The 16,611-nt window shown below is 45.7% G+C and overlaps 1 protein-coding gene across 13 annotated transcripts in view; it reads right to left on the bottom strand.

The window, feature by feature from the left end:
- Nucleotides 1-10,072: 10,072 nt before the first annotated feature.
- Nucleotides 10,073-16,611, bottom strand: part of FRMD4A (FERM domain containing 4A) — a 563,503-nt gene continuing 556,964 nt past the window's right edge. For 10 of the 13 annotated variants that reach the window (XM_073328715.2, XM_073328720.2, XM_078851170.1 and 7 more), the window contains one exon: nucleotides 10,073-13,294. In XM_073328715.2, coding sequence (XP_073184816.1) covers nucleotides 13,192-13,294 — 103 coding nt within the window. In that variant the 3' untranslated portion in view covers nucleotides 10,073-13,191. The remainder of the gene's footprint in view (nucleotides 13,295-16,611) is intronic. The other 3 variants (XM_078851172.1, XM_073328709.2, XM_073328718.2) reach the window with 1 other exon arrangement.

The following is a 16,611-nucleotide window of genomic DNA, read 5'->3' as shown; positions in this document are numbered from 1 at the left end:
TCTTTAGGTTTTAGAGTTCTAGTTTACACATCTGGAGAAGATTGCAGCCTGCTGGGCATTGCAGTTAGAATAATTAGTGGTGGAAACAAGACCTCCCATGGCCAGGTATAGTATTTCAAGTGGGCACTGACCTTTGCTATCATGCACCCTGATTAGGGAGGAGTGGGAATGATGCTCCCTCATTTACGTGTACTACAGAAACAGTGAAATATTGAATGGTTGTTGAAGTCGTAGCAGTAGTGATTCCTGTGTGCTCAGCAGCCAGGCTGTTCTTCTAATATGCCTTGGCCTGTCCTGGAGAGACATTTCCAGGGTTTGGAGGGTCGCTCACTTTTCTTGCTTATTTAAATCTTTGACCTCTCTGCAGAGGATGCTAATTACTGCCAGTGATGGGAGTGGTTTTTGTGGTAATGGACATTGTCCCAGTAGGAACTGGAGTTAGATCACTCACACACAACACAGGCCTCCAGAAGGCTCTGACATGACGACAACTTTTAGTCGCAGCTGACCTGGGCTGGGTTCAAACTGTTGTTAGCAATGAGAGAGGCTTTCTCTCCCAATACCAGTCCCATCAGTCATCAGATCTTCTGAACAGTGACACTTTTATGATGTGGACTTGTGTGTGCTCAGACTCCATAGTGATAATCTGAATCATTCACAATCCATCCCTTACAAACCCTTGAAGTACCACCAAGTTTCATTTAGCAGGTTGGTGCTTATTTGAGTCCTGATCCTAACTGTGAAGGGGGCAAGGGAAATGTGTTATTAGAAGACAGTTGTTTCCTCCTAATTCATTGTGCTGTGAGGCGCTGATCCTTTGTGTCTAGTTCTGCTTTTGGAAAACTTAGCAGAGTCTCTAGAGGAATCTCCTGGCCCTGCTGGAGTCTCTGGAGTTTTAAGTGCATCTTTGGTCAGAGTAATTGTTCAGTCTGAAGTATGGGAACCCAAGAGAAAACACAGAGAGCTGGTCTCTAAAGTGCCACAAGTACTCCTTTTCTTTTTACAGAGAGCTTCATGGGTTTAGAAGCAATAAAAGCAAGAGCCAGTGAAAAGAGCTTAGGGAAAGGGCTTTAGAGAACAGACTGGTTTTTGTGGGGAGGAGTTGGGCAGTTGTCAAGAGAGCACACTAGGAAGCCTGGTTAATAACTGAGCCTGATGGGTTTTGTACACACACACACCGCCCCTGGAGAGGGTTTAGTGCAACAGGAAATATTTATAACACCACAACTTTATCCTCCCAGATGGTTTGTTGATCTGTTCCTACCTCTTTAGCTTGACCTTAGTTTTGAACCCTCTAAATAATTTAGGCACATTACAGGCCCTGATTGAAAAGAACTGTACTTTGCCTGGAAAGGTACAGTAAGTAAATAGCCCTGGAATGATTTAAGGCAGAATGATGGTATTTGCATTAGTGGGAACCAGATTCCCTTGGAGATTTATAACACCATTAGCTAACTCTCCTGTTCCATTCAGGAACAACCAGGATTGTTTTAATGTTGCAGTGGCTAATAGTTTAAATGGGGATGTTCCTCCTGGAGGGACCTGGGTTTTGTATGTGAATGTTCCTTTAATCTAATCAGATTTCAGCAGGAATGTAATTTAAGCAATGTCTCCTTGCTGACAGCCCCAAAAATATGGCCCTCCCAGTCAAACGGATCCCAAGACAGAATAACTTGAGTCCCTTGCAGTTTATGGAATGGCACCGTATTGAGAGCCTAGATACTGAAAAATACTTTCTCAAGGCATTTTTATGTAAGAGCTTCCAGCTGTCCCGAGTGTGTGAGCCAGCTTCAGTCCCTGGAGTGTCACTATGGGAACGCTGTTATGGCAACAGCTTTTATCACAGATTTGAGGCTCCTCGCATCTGGACTGGCCCAAATCACAGCTTCCAGACTGTGTTGAAATAGTTAACGGTATCTCTCTGAAAAATCCAGGGTAAATAGTTTGAGAGGGTGGATGTAGCCAACAAGAATCAGCAGCTGTTAAGCTGTTCTACAGGTTGGAAGGACACAGTATGTTCAGAGTTAGAGGTCTGGGGTTTTCCTCTGGATTTCACCAGATGCCTGTATATTTTTAAGATCTTTTTGACCGTTTTTGCATTAGCAGGAAACTGTCTTACTCAGAGGAGGCCTTGATCCTGTAGCCTTAGAGTAGAAAGATGGTCTTGTAGCAAAAGCTCTAGACTGGAGCTCAGATCTGGGTTCAAATCCTGACTCTGCTACCAGGCGTCTTGTGTGACTTTGGGCAGATCACTTAATCTCTGTGCCTCAGTTCCTCCTCTACTGTTGGTCAGTCCTGCCTCTTGATTTTAGGAACGGCAGTGACACTCTCACTGTGTTTGTCCAGTGCCTAGCACACTGGGGTTCTCATTTTGTTTGAGGCTTCCAGGCACTACCATAATGTATATAAAGTGTAGCCCTTACTCATACACAAGAAACCTGATTGCTCCGACTTAAGACAACCTGTTAATCATGGGAGTGAGGGTTGCAGGATGGGGCCTTTAATGTAGCCAGGGTATTTTCGTACCAATGACTGTGGTCTCTAGGAGCAGGAGGACTAATGACGAGTCAAGATTCATAACACCAACAGCAAACCTCCACCAGGCCATAGGTGACTTTCCCTCTCCATTGGTTTCTCTCTGCGGACAGAGATGTAGGCAGTGCTTTTGGGTGGTAAGAAAAATAACCGTAAGGGCTTAGGGGCAGGGGCATCTGTTCCTGGGTTTGGACAGCCACCAGCACAGCAGCAGGTCATGCATCTCTGCCTCAGTTTTCACTCCGCTCTGAAGAGGCCTCGTGCCAGTTGGGTAATTCAGGCCTCTGTTTTCCTACTGGTAGCTTGACTCTCTGAGTCCAAGTGCAGAACTGTCCTTCAACCCTTCCTGGCCTTAGTAGTCTTTCTGACATAGAATTGCGTATTAATCCTTCATCCCATCCTGGCTACAGCTATCACCTCTGAGCGGCTTCCTTCTCAGGTCCTTGTCTGTCTTGGCTGTCTCTAAACCTCCTCCCCAACCCCTTATTCTCAATGGCCTTGAGCACCTTTCCCTTCCCTGAAGCTTTCCTGCCTCTTTACGGGCTCTTTTTCATAGCCCCTCCTGGCTTGCTTGCTTCCCCTGCTCTCTGGGGCAGAACCCCTCTCTGAATCTTGCCTTGTCCTTAGTCTCGCTAGGCTTAGTGAGATTCTAGCCTTATATCGTCCCAGCCTCCAGTCACATGGTTCAGATTATACCTTCCATCAGCTCACAGGGCCACATCCCAGAGAATGCCTGAACCTGGACTGGAGCCAAGCGTCCCTTAAAGGACCAGAGCACATCCTGTTACAGCCCCCAGTTCTGAATGGGACCTCTTCCTGCTACCAGAATACAAACTATACATGAATGGTTAATTGATATTCAGAGATGAAAATCTAATCAGTCCAAATCTAAGGGTAGTTTACTAAAACCAACAGAATGCAGTCCTGCCAACCCCAAGTGTTCAAGTATTGTGAGCTAGGCTCCAAAAAATAATGAGATTTTCAAAAATAATAAATTGTGGGTCTTTTACATTCTTTTGAGTCTTAAGGATTCAGATTTTCAAGCTTTTCCCTGCAGCCAAGAGGACTAGAAACTTTTTTTTTAAACGAACGCTGAGCAGCTCACATAGTCACTTACCACCAGGAGCTGGGGCTCAAGAAAAAATACCAAATAGTGTGATAAAAATGGTGAGAGCTGGCAATACTTCAGTGTGCGTCTCACTTTTTCATACTTTGGCTACTGTCTAAAGTAAGTTGGGAAAAGTTTGCTCTGTTTAACTCTTCCTACTTCCTGTTAAGACTAAGCACCATCTTTGGAATCTGTCTTCCTGCTCCAAGAACATGACCTAATATAATTCAACCTTGTGTGCATAGACCAGGGGAGGGAAAACTACGGCCTACGGGCCACATCCAGCCCATCAGGGCTTTCAATCCAGCCCCATGGCGCAGCGGAGGTAAGGCAGGCTCCTTGCCTGCCCTGGACCCGTGCTGCTCCCGGAAGCGGCCGGCACCACGTCCCTGCGGTCCGTGTGGGGGCAGGGCAGAGGAAAGGGCTCTGTGCACTGCCCTTACCTACAGGGACCGCCCGCCGCAGCTCCCATTGGCCAGGAGCAGGGAACCATAGCCAATGGGAGCTTTGGGGGTAGTACCCGCAGGCAAGGGCAGCACAAGGCAGAGCCGCCTGCCCCACCCCACCCCACTCCACTCCCAGGAGCCACTGCCAGACATGCTGGCCACTTCCAGGAGCAGCACGGCGCCAGGACAGGCAGGGAGCCTGCCTTAGACCCGCTGCGCACTGCTGCCACCCTGGCGCTGCTTGAGGTAAGTGGCACTGAGCTGGAGCCCGCATCCCGAACCGCTCCTGCGCCCCGCACCCAACCCCCTTCCCTGAGTCCCCTAACCCTCTGCCCTGACCCCCCTCCTGCTCTCTGCACCTCAACCCCCTGCCCCAGTCCTACAGTGATGGCCCTGCAAACAATTTCTGCACCCAGATGTGTACCTTGGGCCAAAAAGTTTGCCCATCCCTGGCATAGACTCTCTGCTATTTAGTAATGCACAGTAATTGTGCTCCTTCATGTCTATGACATATGTTATGCAAGAATGATCATACCGGTCCCTTTTGTCCTCAACAAGGTATGACATTTACTGATATAAATGTATTCTATAACAAGGGCGTGTGCATCAATTATGTAGGAAAAATAAACCAAAACGTCATTTTGCTGCAGCCCCCAAAGCAAGCAGGCTGTAAATTGGCAATGAATTGATGGAGGGTAAATGGAGCATTTTATGCCACCACCAGAATCCCCCTCCCCCCGTTTGTTTACATAGCTAAGGAGTGGCTTCCTGAGCCTAATCTGCTGCCTTTATTGAGGGTGATCATGGTGGGCTCTTCCCCTCCCTCTCTCAAGTTACTGTTCCTCTGGCTACAGTCGGAGGCTGGAAGTTGAAGGACAAGCTAGGCAGGTTTATTTTCAGGGTGCATGGGCACTATTGGTTTTTGACTGTAGTGAGACGATTGCTGTAGTAAGAGGAGGCCCTGAAACATTAATTCTTGTATCAGAGGCCTAGTCTGAGGCCTGAAGCCTGAACCAAAGTAAAGCCTGAACCAAAGCACTTCCAGGCAGTGTTAAGTAAATCTGGGCTGTGAGCCAGAGGCAGGTCCCACTCTCAGACAGTGGCAAGAAAAGGTTGTTAGAAGCACACGCGCACACACACATATGTGCTAATGAGGGGAACTTGCGCCAAGACGGCAGCAAGACACTCCACAGACAAAAGAAGGAACAGGCAGGTGCATCTTAAAGACAGGGTCAAAAGGAGAACATGATGGATAGATTCGTTTGAACTATGATGAGTAATCTGTCCTGCAACGGTATAAAAGCAGGTCCGGGAGCGCACATCTTTGTCCAGCCAGGGGGGCAGTGGAGTGTCCTGCCACTGACTAAGCTGTGTCCATTGCCAAAGAGCGCAAATTCGTCGTATGCCCTGTGTAGTCTATAGGGAACTATTACTGTGCTTCGTTTGACAATAAACCTGGCTCGGGTTCCTTCGTACCTTACTAGAGTCTGTGGTTTTGGGGGGTTCTCTCGGGGTCTGCTGTGTCAGCTATCTGCGCAGAGCTGGGGCAGCACACAGAGGGAACACGCACGCAGCTGACTGTTATCATCATCGAACCAGAGCGGAGCACCTCGCCGGTAGCTACGGACAACAATTGCCATGGACAACACTAGACACGTGGCTGACTTGTGCTATAAGGTACTTTATGTGGTGCCCATTGCCACGATATCTGAGGGTACCGCTTCACTGTGTTTTAAACCCTGCAGCCTTGGGCTTGCGAGGCTCACGCTATTGGTGCTAAAACCAGGTGTGTAGACGCACAGGCACTGAATCCCACTCCACTCGCCAGGCTTCAGTGCCTGAGCCCAAAAGGCTCTGCAACTATTCTTAGCACCGTCGTGCAACCCCAGCTCCAGAGACTGTGTAGACCTGGTCTCCAAGCTGCTGTTGTGGGTTTTTAAAATGCAGTGTAGACATGAGGCTGAGTGACACTGGGTTTGGTGCATTTAGCTCGCACCGTGCTCACGTTCCCAACCTGCGGAGCAGGGAAATGGTGTACAGATGGGGAGCTGAGGCCCAGTGAGACGAAGGGACTCGCCTGAGGTCACACAGGAACAAGGCTAGTGCTGTAATCTAGGCCTACTTGAGGGTGTTGCTGCACGACTGGCTAACCTTGGTATTTTTGTGTGCCACACCAAAAGGGCAGCTTTTAAAGAACACTCTTAGCCTAAAGGCATTGAAGTAGCATCCAGAGGCCCTGGCTAGCAGAGGAAATCCCATTGTGCCCATTGCTATTGTACAAACACAAAGGTAGGCCGGTCACCCTCCTGAGGGCCTTAGAGTGTGAAGAAATGAGGTGCTTTGTTTTTAATGCTATTGAAAAACCGATTTAAAGTTATTCCAATTTTAGACCTACGCTGCTAGACAGATGTTTAAGAGGGTAAAGTAATACGCCAAAGAGCACACCATATTCAGGCTCTTGGAGGGCTAGAGCTGCACTCCCAGAAAACCCACTGCCCGGGAGGGGGGGTAGCAGAAAACTTTGCCACGTGCAGTTTGGCCAACCCCTAACTTAGGGCTCTTGTTGCCGTAGCCTCTGCCCAGTAAGGAGCACCTCACCAGTATCTGCAGTCGGAGCCAGCTTGTGTGCTGTCAAATATAAAGGGAAGGGTAACCACCTTTCTGTATACAGTGCTATAAAATCCCTCCTGGCCAGAGGCAACATCCTGTTACCTGTAAAGGGTTAAGAAGCTCAGCTAACCTGGCTGGCACCTGACCCAAAGGACCAATAAGGGGACAAGATACTTTCAAATCTTGGAAGGGGGGGGGGGAGGGAGGCTTTTGTTTGTGCTCTTTGTTTACCTGGTTGTTCTCTCTTGGGCCTGAGCGAGGCCAGACAGAAATCCATCTTCTCCAACCCATCCTAATCCAAGTCTCCAATATTGCAACCAGTATAGGTAAGCCAGGCAAAGCGGATTAGTTTATCTTTTGTTTTATGTGAATTTTACCTGTGTTAAGAGGGAGGTTTATTCCTGTTTTCTGTAACTTTAAGGTTTTGCTCAGAGGGGGATCCTCTGTGTTTTGAATCTGAATCCCCTGTAAAGTATTTTCCATCCTGATTTTACAGAAATAATTTTTACCTTTCTTTTTTTTTTAATAAAATCCTTCTTTTAAGAACCTAACTGATTTTTCCATTGTTCCAAGATCCAAGGGTTTGGGTCTTTGATGATTTTGTAACCAATTGGTTAGGATATTATTCTCAAGCCTCCCCAGGAAAGGGGGTGTAGGGTTTGGGGGGATATTTTGGGGAAAGATGTCTCCAAGTGGGCTCTTTCCCTGTTTGTTTAAAAAGCTTGGTGGTGGCAGCAGCATACTGTTCAAGGACAAGGCAAAGTTTGTACCTCGGGGAAGTTGTTACCCTAAGCTGGTAAGAGTAAGCTTCGGGGGGTCTTTCATGCAGGTCCCCACATCTGTACCCTAGAGTTCAGAGCGGGGAAGGAACCCTGGCATGTGCTGAGCTAGTTTAACGCAAACGACTTGACCGCTGGCTCAGTTTTCCTATCTGCAAACTGGGCTAATAAAACTTTCCTACCCTGGCTGAAAGCTGTTATTGGTGCTAAGTAGTATGGCTACAAAGATGCTTATTTCAAATCTGGCTATAAAAAGCCTTCTGACTCAGCCCCCTGGGTGAAGGGTAAAGTCATACAGCTTACTACTCAGTAGGGCCAGCATAGTGCTATTCCACGTAGCTGGCACTGGCTACAGTTTCTGCTGGCCAGTGGCTGAGCTGTGGCAAACAAGAAACTGGTCCCTGACCCAAGAGCTTGCACTCTGTAGTCAGCGTGGCTACAAGACACCGTGTCACTTTGGACTAAAACCCCATGGTGTACAGGCTGTGTAAACAGCACCCGGGCTTTCTAGGAGTGTCTGTTGGGGACATGGCACCTATTGCCCGGGAGGCTATTTCTGGTGTACGGAGAGGTGTGAATAAATTCTTGGAGTGGGTGAAGAAGACGAAAGGAACCATTAGGGAAGACGCCCTTATCGGAGCTCAGAGAGGGGGAGTCTAGGTACTAGAGGAAGGCAGAGTGGGAGGTTGTAATGGCTACTGATTTGTAGTTGTATTTGGCCTCCAGGGTGTTAGTGGGCAGCTTTCTTTAAGCCAGCCCTATCCCAAGTGCTGGTCTGGACTTTCAGGCTGTGAGCAGAGCTGTGTTTTCCGCATCACAGAAACACCTCATGATTGTAAATGTGGCAGACTCTTCCGCAGCGCTCCTGGTGGTTCTTTCCCACATTGCGGTGGGAGGCACTAGGTGCTAGTAGCAAGGCTTCTTTATTGGCGCCTTAATGGCACGCGTGATGTTGTTCCCGGTGTAGCAGGTGTTTGCAGGGGTGGTTTGGGTGGCCATACGATTTCCATAAGGAGACCAGCTGCAAGGTCCTGGCCCAGAGAACACCCATAAATCTGAGACAGGTACTGCTACTTCTGGGTGTTTTATTTAATATTTATACAGGGCCATGGGTCTGAGGGGCACTTCACAGAAATGCACAGAGACGAGATCTCTGCCTAGAGGATTTTGCAATCATGTTAGATCTTGTCTGGGAGCTGGTGAAAATTTCTGGTACTTGTAGTGGTTGCTTGCCAATTTCCCACACAGCGCAGAGCCGGACAACCCCTAAACTGGTCCTAAGCCCCTCTGCAAAGAGTGTCCCATCCCCCCATCAAGGGGGAAATCTGCCTGTGAAAGGTTCTAAGTTGCAGTGACTCAGTACAACTCCCATCCACCCCCAGGCGTAGGCAGTGGGGGGACGTTTCTTTCAGGAACAATGCGTTTAATCTCAAATCAGCGTATGTTAACATGGGCATAAAAGAGTAACAGAAAACTCTTCCAAGCTGGCATTCAGTCCAGACCCTCTGACCTTGGGAGAGGAGCCTCCCCCAGGCCATCTCCTCTGACTCCCAAGCACCCAATTCATAGTCCTCCCCACGAGGGAGGGAAACAGCTGAAGTTAACCCCTTCTTCTCTGGGAACCAGATAATGCCCTTGCACCATGTTAGAAGCCCCATTGGTTTGATTATTTTTATGTATTAAGAATGGAATATTGTTGCCACCAGGTCCTAGGTACTGTCCTTAAAATGAGCAACGTAATTTCCCACCACCCAAGATAGCCCCAGAGCGACACTTACGTTGTCCTTCCTTACGACAACAGGTTGCAGATATTGGGCAAAACTACAAACGAAAAGAGTTTTCCAAGCACTTTCCCACTAAAGGTCTCGAGGTAGGCACATAAAATCACAGGTTACTTTCGAATCTCTCGGCTGCAGTGTCTACAGGCTTCTGCTATGGCTGTAGCCAGACAATGAACGTACCCAGAGAGGAGAGCGTTGTTCAGCCTCGTTTAATATCTCAAAGAGCCGCTGCAACGTTTCATTTTGAAAATGCTTTAATAAGGAAGTGTTGACAACACTGTTCTGCAAAATGTAAAGGTAACTATACAAATTCTTAATACAAAAAGAATAAATTAAAAGCAGATTTTTTTTTTTTAAATTCTGCAACTTTTTCTACACCATACATATTTGTCCCTTGATTACAGGTGAACAGAATCCAGTAAAATCATTTTACATGCTCTAAAGTCAGTTTCAGAGAGAGACCTAATTTTTTCCTTTTTTAAACTAGAGAGTCCATTTTACACAACTTGTAATAAAACTATTGACATTAATATATATGTAAAACTTTACATCTAGTTAACTAAGCAGTAACTGGTCATCTGATAGCACCTGAATGGGGTTTGCTATGTCCAAAACTAAAACTAATACAGAGGGAAAACAAATGTGACCTTTTCAACACTCGACTGCATATAGTATCATTTAAAAATAAACCCTGCCTCACAATATGGCCTGGTGTATGCATACACCATGCTTCTGGCTAAACCAAGGGAGTTTCATATGTAGAGACTAAGACGGTAAGAGTGGCTTTATATCCAAAAAGGGCCTTTATTTAAAAAAAAAAAAAAAAAAAAAGAGAGAGAGAGGCTGGTAAGTTGGTAGTCAAGTGCTTGTATATAACAGTTCTGTTTTACCCCTCCATGTTATACTTAACCATGTTAATCTAATTTGATTAACACTGTATGTACATTTGTGTAGAATTGAATTGAGCTAAACAGTAAAACCTGTTTTACTTAATCTGTCTTTACTACCAGACTGGCTCACGTGTGCCTTGATTGCAAACCAGAAAAGCAGACCACAACGCAAAACCCAATCCGTTTCTCAAAAGATTTTTCTCACCTCAAGCCTGTTGGCAATGCAGGCTGACCAAATTGTTTGCAATGTGACTTACAACATCATGCACTTCAGGGCTGCCACCTCTTTGCCCTTGTGCAAAACTGCAGGCCTGCTCGGATTCTGGAGCAATTAATTTTGATTAGTAATTTGTATTACAGTAGTGTCCAGAGGCCCTGTTGTGCTGCTGGGCGTGAATCCTTTTAAATAAAAAAGGCTACACAGAAAAATTATTTACCAGGGAAATGAAAATATAAACAGTTGCTCAAAGCCCGTGAACTTCTTGGGCTAATTCCTGCCTGGTGATTAACTTGGGCCCTCTGTTTGTAGTTAGACTTGGAAGGATTAGAGTTTAATCAGCAACGTATATTAATCAATGATGTCTTCTCTCCATCCAAAAACAGAAGAGGGCCTATAAGAACAAGCCGCTCGTTAACAATTCATATTTAGAGAGAGGGAAAATTTAAACACATTTGTTATACTTGCACTTTTAGATGAACAGGTGCACTCTCCTGGTTGTCAGATCCGCCTAGTGCTGGGTTAGCAAGATTGATTATTATTGCCAACTATGTTTTTTATTTCTGAATATCTAATGATTCTTGACTTCCGCAGACATTAGGTTTGGAATGATTAGTACATAAGAACGGCCATACTGGGTCAGACCAAAGGTCCATCTAGCCCAGTGTCCTGTCTTCCAACAGTGGCCAATGCCAGATGCTCCAAAGGGAACGAACAGAACAGGTCATCACCAAGTGATCCATCCCGTCACTCATTCCCAGCTTTTGGCAAACAGAGGCTTTAGTGTTTTAAATTTAAATTTCTTGCCAGTGCAAAAATTTGTCAGCTCTATGGAGAGGTAATTTTTATAGCTAACGGCACAGAAGTTAGATCTGAGTTCTATTTCTTCCTACGTGCTCTTGGGCAAGTCAGATAACCGCCCCGTGCCTCACTTGCCCCCAGCCACAGCTCCTACAGTGCCTCCCAGGAGTATTGGGAGACTGCAAGGTAGCAGATAAGTGCAGAGTATTAAAATAAGTCAATACGTGTAGAAACAAGCACTCGTAGTAACTGCTAACATTCATTTTTAAACACTCTCCCTACCCCTAATCTTTCTAAGCCTAGTTATTGGGAATCTGTGCTCTTGCAAGCTTCTGGTAAAACAGTTTTCCAGCGATACTATTACAAGAAAAAGGTGTGGCAGCCCGCAAGTTTGGTTTTAAATTTCCTGCCCTCCTTGTCTGGTAGACTAGCATTATTCTTCCAACACACGCACGCAAGCAGACTTTATTTCTTCAAACTAAAGCTAACATCAGTTTCTGCTTTTCACAAAGTAACCCCCTCCAGCCATTTCTTTAATTGCCTTTCCCATAGGAAATCATCATCCGCATGCACAAATGGGGCGAGAACCCCGCCCCATCTAGCGGCAATAAAACGCCGTAGCGGAGACAAGATGCGCCAGCTTCAACCCCCCACCTAGCTTGCGTGCTAGCTCACTACAAAAGTGTCTTTGAGGCCGCTGGATGGCTCCACGTGTGTAAAGCGTTGCTCCAAAGTGCATGTAAACCTGCCGCGACTCTCTCCGATGTTTCCTTTTGGTAGCTGTGGACAACTAGAGTCTGCGTCGAGTGCATCAAGGTTACCAATTAATTAGCTTTGATTTATTATGGTCCCTTCTTGCAATCTGAAAATTTGCCTGGTCTGCTGGTTAGTAGACAACAAGACGGAACCCTTCCGCTGTATGACATAGTGGGGTCCCTTGGACAGCAATACTTTGGTGAGGAGCCCTTTGCTACACTGGCGCTACCAAGAGCGTAATAATCGGAACTATTAGGCTAATGTGGCTTTACCATGTCGATTAGCTTGTAATGTGCTTTCCTTTGATTTCATGTGAAACACTTTGTGCATAAATAGGATATCCTTTATTGGTTATTTCTATTCACAGAACGGCTCTTGGCAATTTTCACCTTAATTTATCATAAGTGTTACAAAAAAAACCCAAACCAAAACTCTCTGTGGTGGTGGTTAGCCAGAGATGCTAAGAGTAGCCGTACATGCCTCTGCTTTAGATAATACCTTTGTAAACCTTTGTGTCTGTCCAGCTTAAACAGTAGCTTTTCAAGACTGATTTTACGCTCCCAGCCCAGAGTTCTGGTGTGTCTTCATCCCAGTGGGTGGTGGTGGTTGTTGTTTTATTTTTTGGAAGGGCTTGAAGTGAGGAAGGAAGTAAAAACAGTTTCCAAATTGTAGGCGGTCATTACAGAGATGCTGCCCATGCTCTTGTCTCGTAGGAATTCTGTGATCTTGGCAGCACTGAACTGATTGCGATATTCTGATACATCTCTGAAGCAAGAGGAGCTTTTCTTTACTCCAAATAAATACTTCAGGAGTAAGGAATATATTTCACAACCACTGTTTCTCGCCCTCTTAACTAATGTTCTGTTGGCTTCAGACTGCAAGCTGTAGAAATCTTACTATTTTCCCATGCCATAGACCAGTAAGATTGTATTTATACCTTGAAAGGCTTTCAGTATTTTAAAGAAAAAAAACCCTGCCATCTGGCTGCTAACATAGTTATTCATATATGTTGTCCCCACCCCCCGGCCCTTTGAGCTAGCGGAGTTGTATCTCAGTCCATGGCAATCTGCTTTGAAACACTGCTATCCGTTGGTGGCTGCGGAAGCATCCTGGGGGCCAGTATCGGTAATGGCGTCTTGAATCGCATTTCGGGAAAAGTGCTTAGCACTGAAGCTGGTGCCGGGCGACAGTGCATCTGGGTAAGGCAAATGAGAGGCAGTGAGGTGATCTCAGAATGGCATTGATGTGATCCGATTGAGGTCAGGGGTTCACACTAGAGTCCCAGGCTTGGCTTTTTCCTGTCCATACCACTGGACATCTGCTAGTTCTGGATAGAGGGGAGAATCCAGGAAACAGCTATCGGTGTAGTTCCTACAGAGGAAAGGAGACTGCCATTAGAACGAATGCTATGGCAAGAGGTCATGCAAAAATTCAACCATAGGCACTCCGCCATGTGGCAAGAGTGGGAAAGGAAAGACAATGCAGCATGCTCATTGGCACTTTGGGTTGGTGCTGGTTCTGCAGGCAACCATGGAGCAGGCAACTGGGGCGGATTCAGCGAGGAGGGGCCACCCGGGAGTCCTCTCCAGAACAGCTCACCTTAGCAGAAGCAGTGCTGGGTGAACAGTTCTCACTCGGATCTCTCCATGCCAATTTGGGTTAAGCTAATTTCTCTAGACAAAACCGAGTTCAAATGACATTTCACGGCCCCTCCTCACAAAGGAATGCACAGAATTGTGTATCTGTCTTATTTTCGCCATTTAGAGGCCAAGAGAAGCCTCTAGCAGGTAGCACCTGTTCTCATGGGCGCTTTTGATACGACTGATGGGTGAAAAGACAGGGGTCATGTCTAGTGCAAAAGTACATGCACCATTACTTGCTTCTACATGCATTTGTCCCTAAATGAGATGGTGGCTGAGTAGCTAGAGGAAGAACCCTCTCTACCAGAGCATAAAGTGTGGGTATATTTGCTCATCTGTATATATGCATGCAACTTGATATGTGCACTGGTTCTCTCTCACATTCTAGCAGCAGCCACTGATGTCTCATCCTTCATAAGTAGGAGGTTTTTTCCCTGGAGTGATTCTCTGTAGGGTGCTCTTCTCTCCTCTGCCTAGGGGCCAGGGTTGGAGGATTGTGCGCTTGGTCATTGAGATGGGGGAATAAAACCTTGCTTCTTTTATTGACTGACTTAAAGGGGAGTGGAAGGACTTGTGCTGTCATCTCAGTGCTTCTCTGCAGCACCTCTCACACATAGCTGCCAACATGTGAAAACCTTTGTCAGGGCTGAATCTCTGACTAGGACGAGTGGACCTTGGAAATCATTCGAACAGGATAGGCCAGGAAACTAGTGGCCAGACCTCCGGATGGCTTTTTTCCATCAGTGACTTCATAAACAAGAGGCTCACGCTATCATATAGGATTAAAGACATTAACGTTGTTGTGTGACGACAGTGACTTTTGGTGACCAGAGGAGGTTCTGATGGAGCATGGTGCTGTGGCATCTTGGTGTTGTGGTGTTACACAGTGATGGATGATGCATCGCAACATGCTGACATAATGCCACCACCGCCTCACAATATAAAGGTCTCATGGTGACACACAGGGATTGCCTCATCAGACAGACTTTCAAAAGCTTCATAGCGTGTTTCTGCTCAGTTAGCGAATGTCTTATATTTGGGGCACCTCTACACCAGACAAGGAAACTGTTGCTGGTGTACTCACGGCATGACTAGTTCATTGCTTTGCTAAGTCCCCTGTTGCCCATTCCCAGCTTTTGGCAAACAGAGGCTAATAGCCATGGATGGACCTATCCTCCATGAATTTATCTAGCTCTTCTTTGAACTCTGTTATAGTCTTGGCCTTCACAACATCCTCTGGCAAGGAGTTCCACAGGTTGACTGTGCATTGTGTGCAGAAATACTTCCTTTTCTTTGTTTTAAACCTGCTGCCTATTGATTTCATTTGGTAACCCCTAGTTCTTGTGTTATGAAAAGGAGTAAATAACACTTCCTTATTTACTTTCTCCAAACCAGTCGTGATTTTATAGACCTCTATCAGATCCCCCCTTAGTTGTCTCTTTTCCAAGCTGAAAAGTCCCAGTTTTATTAATCTCTCCTCATATGGAGGCTGTTCCGTACCCCTAAACATTTTTGTTGCCCTTTTCTGAACTTTTTCCAATTCCTGTGTGTGTGTGTGTGTATATATATATATATATATATATATTTTTGAGATCGGATAACCACATCTGCACGCAGTATTCAAGATGTGGGCGAACCATGGATTTATACAGAAGCAATATGATATTTTCTGTCTTATTATCTATCCCTTTCTTAATGATTCCCAACACTCTGTTCGCTTTTTTGACTGCTGCTGCACATTAGTGGATGTTTTCAGAGAACTATCCACAGCGACTCCGAGATCTCTTTCTTGAGTGGTAACAGCTAACTTAGACCACATGATTTTATATTTATAGTTGGGATGATGTTTTCCAATGTGCATTACTTTGAATTTATCAACATTGAATTTCATCTGTCATTTTGTTGCCTTGTCACCCAGTTTTGTGAGATCCCTTTGTAACTCTTTGCAGTCTGCTTTGGACTTAACTATCTTGAGTAGTTTTGTATCATCTGCAAATTTTGCCACCTCATTGTTTATCCCCTTTTCCAGATAATTTATGAATATGTTGAACAGTACTGGTCCCACTGCAGACCCTTGGGGGACACCGCTATTTATTTCTCTCCATTCTGAAAACTGACCAGTTATGCCTATGCTTTGTTTCCTATCTTTTAAAGGTTAACCAGTCCATGAGAGCTTATCCCATGACAACTTACTTTGCTTAAGAGCCTTTGGTGAGGGACCTTGTCAAAGGCTTTCTGAAAATCTAAGTACACTGTATCCACTGGATCCCTCTTGTCCACATGCCTGTTGACCCCCTCAAAGAATTCTAGTAGATTGCTGATGTAAGATTTCCCTTTACAAAAACCATGGTGACTCTCTTCTCCAACAAATCATGTTAGCCTATGTGTCTGATAATTTGGTTCTTTACTATAGTTTCAACCAGTTTGCCTGGTACTGAAGTTAGGCTTACTGGCCTGTAATTGCTGGGATCACCTCTGGAGCCTTTTTTTAAAAATTGATGTCAATTAACTATCCTCCAATCATCTGGTACAGAGTCTGATTTAAATTATAGGTTACATCCCACAGTTAGTAGTTCTGCAATTTCACATCTGAGTTCCTTCAGAACTCTGGGGTGAATACCATCTGGTCCTCATGACTTATTACTATTTAGTTTATCAATTTGTTCCAAAACCTTTTAGATTTTATCTTTTAGATTTTATCAGCACTCCTGTGAGCTAGGAAAGAATTATCCCCATTTTACTTATGAGGAATGGAGGTACAGGGCAGATTACGACTTCCCTAAGACTGCATTGGAAGCCTGTGGCTGAGTTGGGAATTGAACCCAAGTCTCCGGAGACTTAAGCCACCCTTCATCTCAATAGAAACACTCCCCAGCACTTTGTCCAGACTGCTTTGAAATGTCTCAAGCAAAGGGGCTTCCCTTGCTACCCTTGGCTAGCCATGCTTATCCACTTGCATTCCCACCCCAACTGGCGTGAAGCCTGCCTTCATAGGGAAAACTAAGAGCTACAGACTTGCTGAAAGGACCACCCACATATGCCGACGAG

This window comes from Lepidochelys kempii, chromosome 1 (genome assembly GCF_965140285.1).
Source record: "Lepidochelys kempii isolate rLepKem1 chromosome 1, rLepKem1.hap1, whole genome shotgun sequence".
Lineage (NCBI taxonomy): Eukaryota > Metazoa > Chordata > Testudines > Cheloniidae > Lepidochelys > Lepidochelys kempii.
Note: the sequence above shows the minus strand (reverse complement) of the source record. Positions and strands in the feature narration are given on the sequence as shown.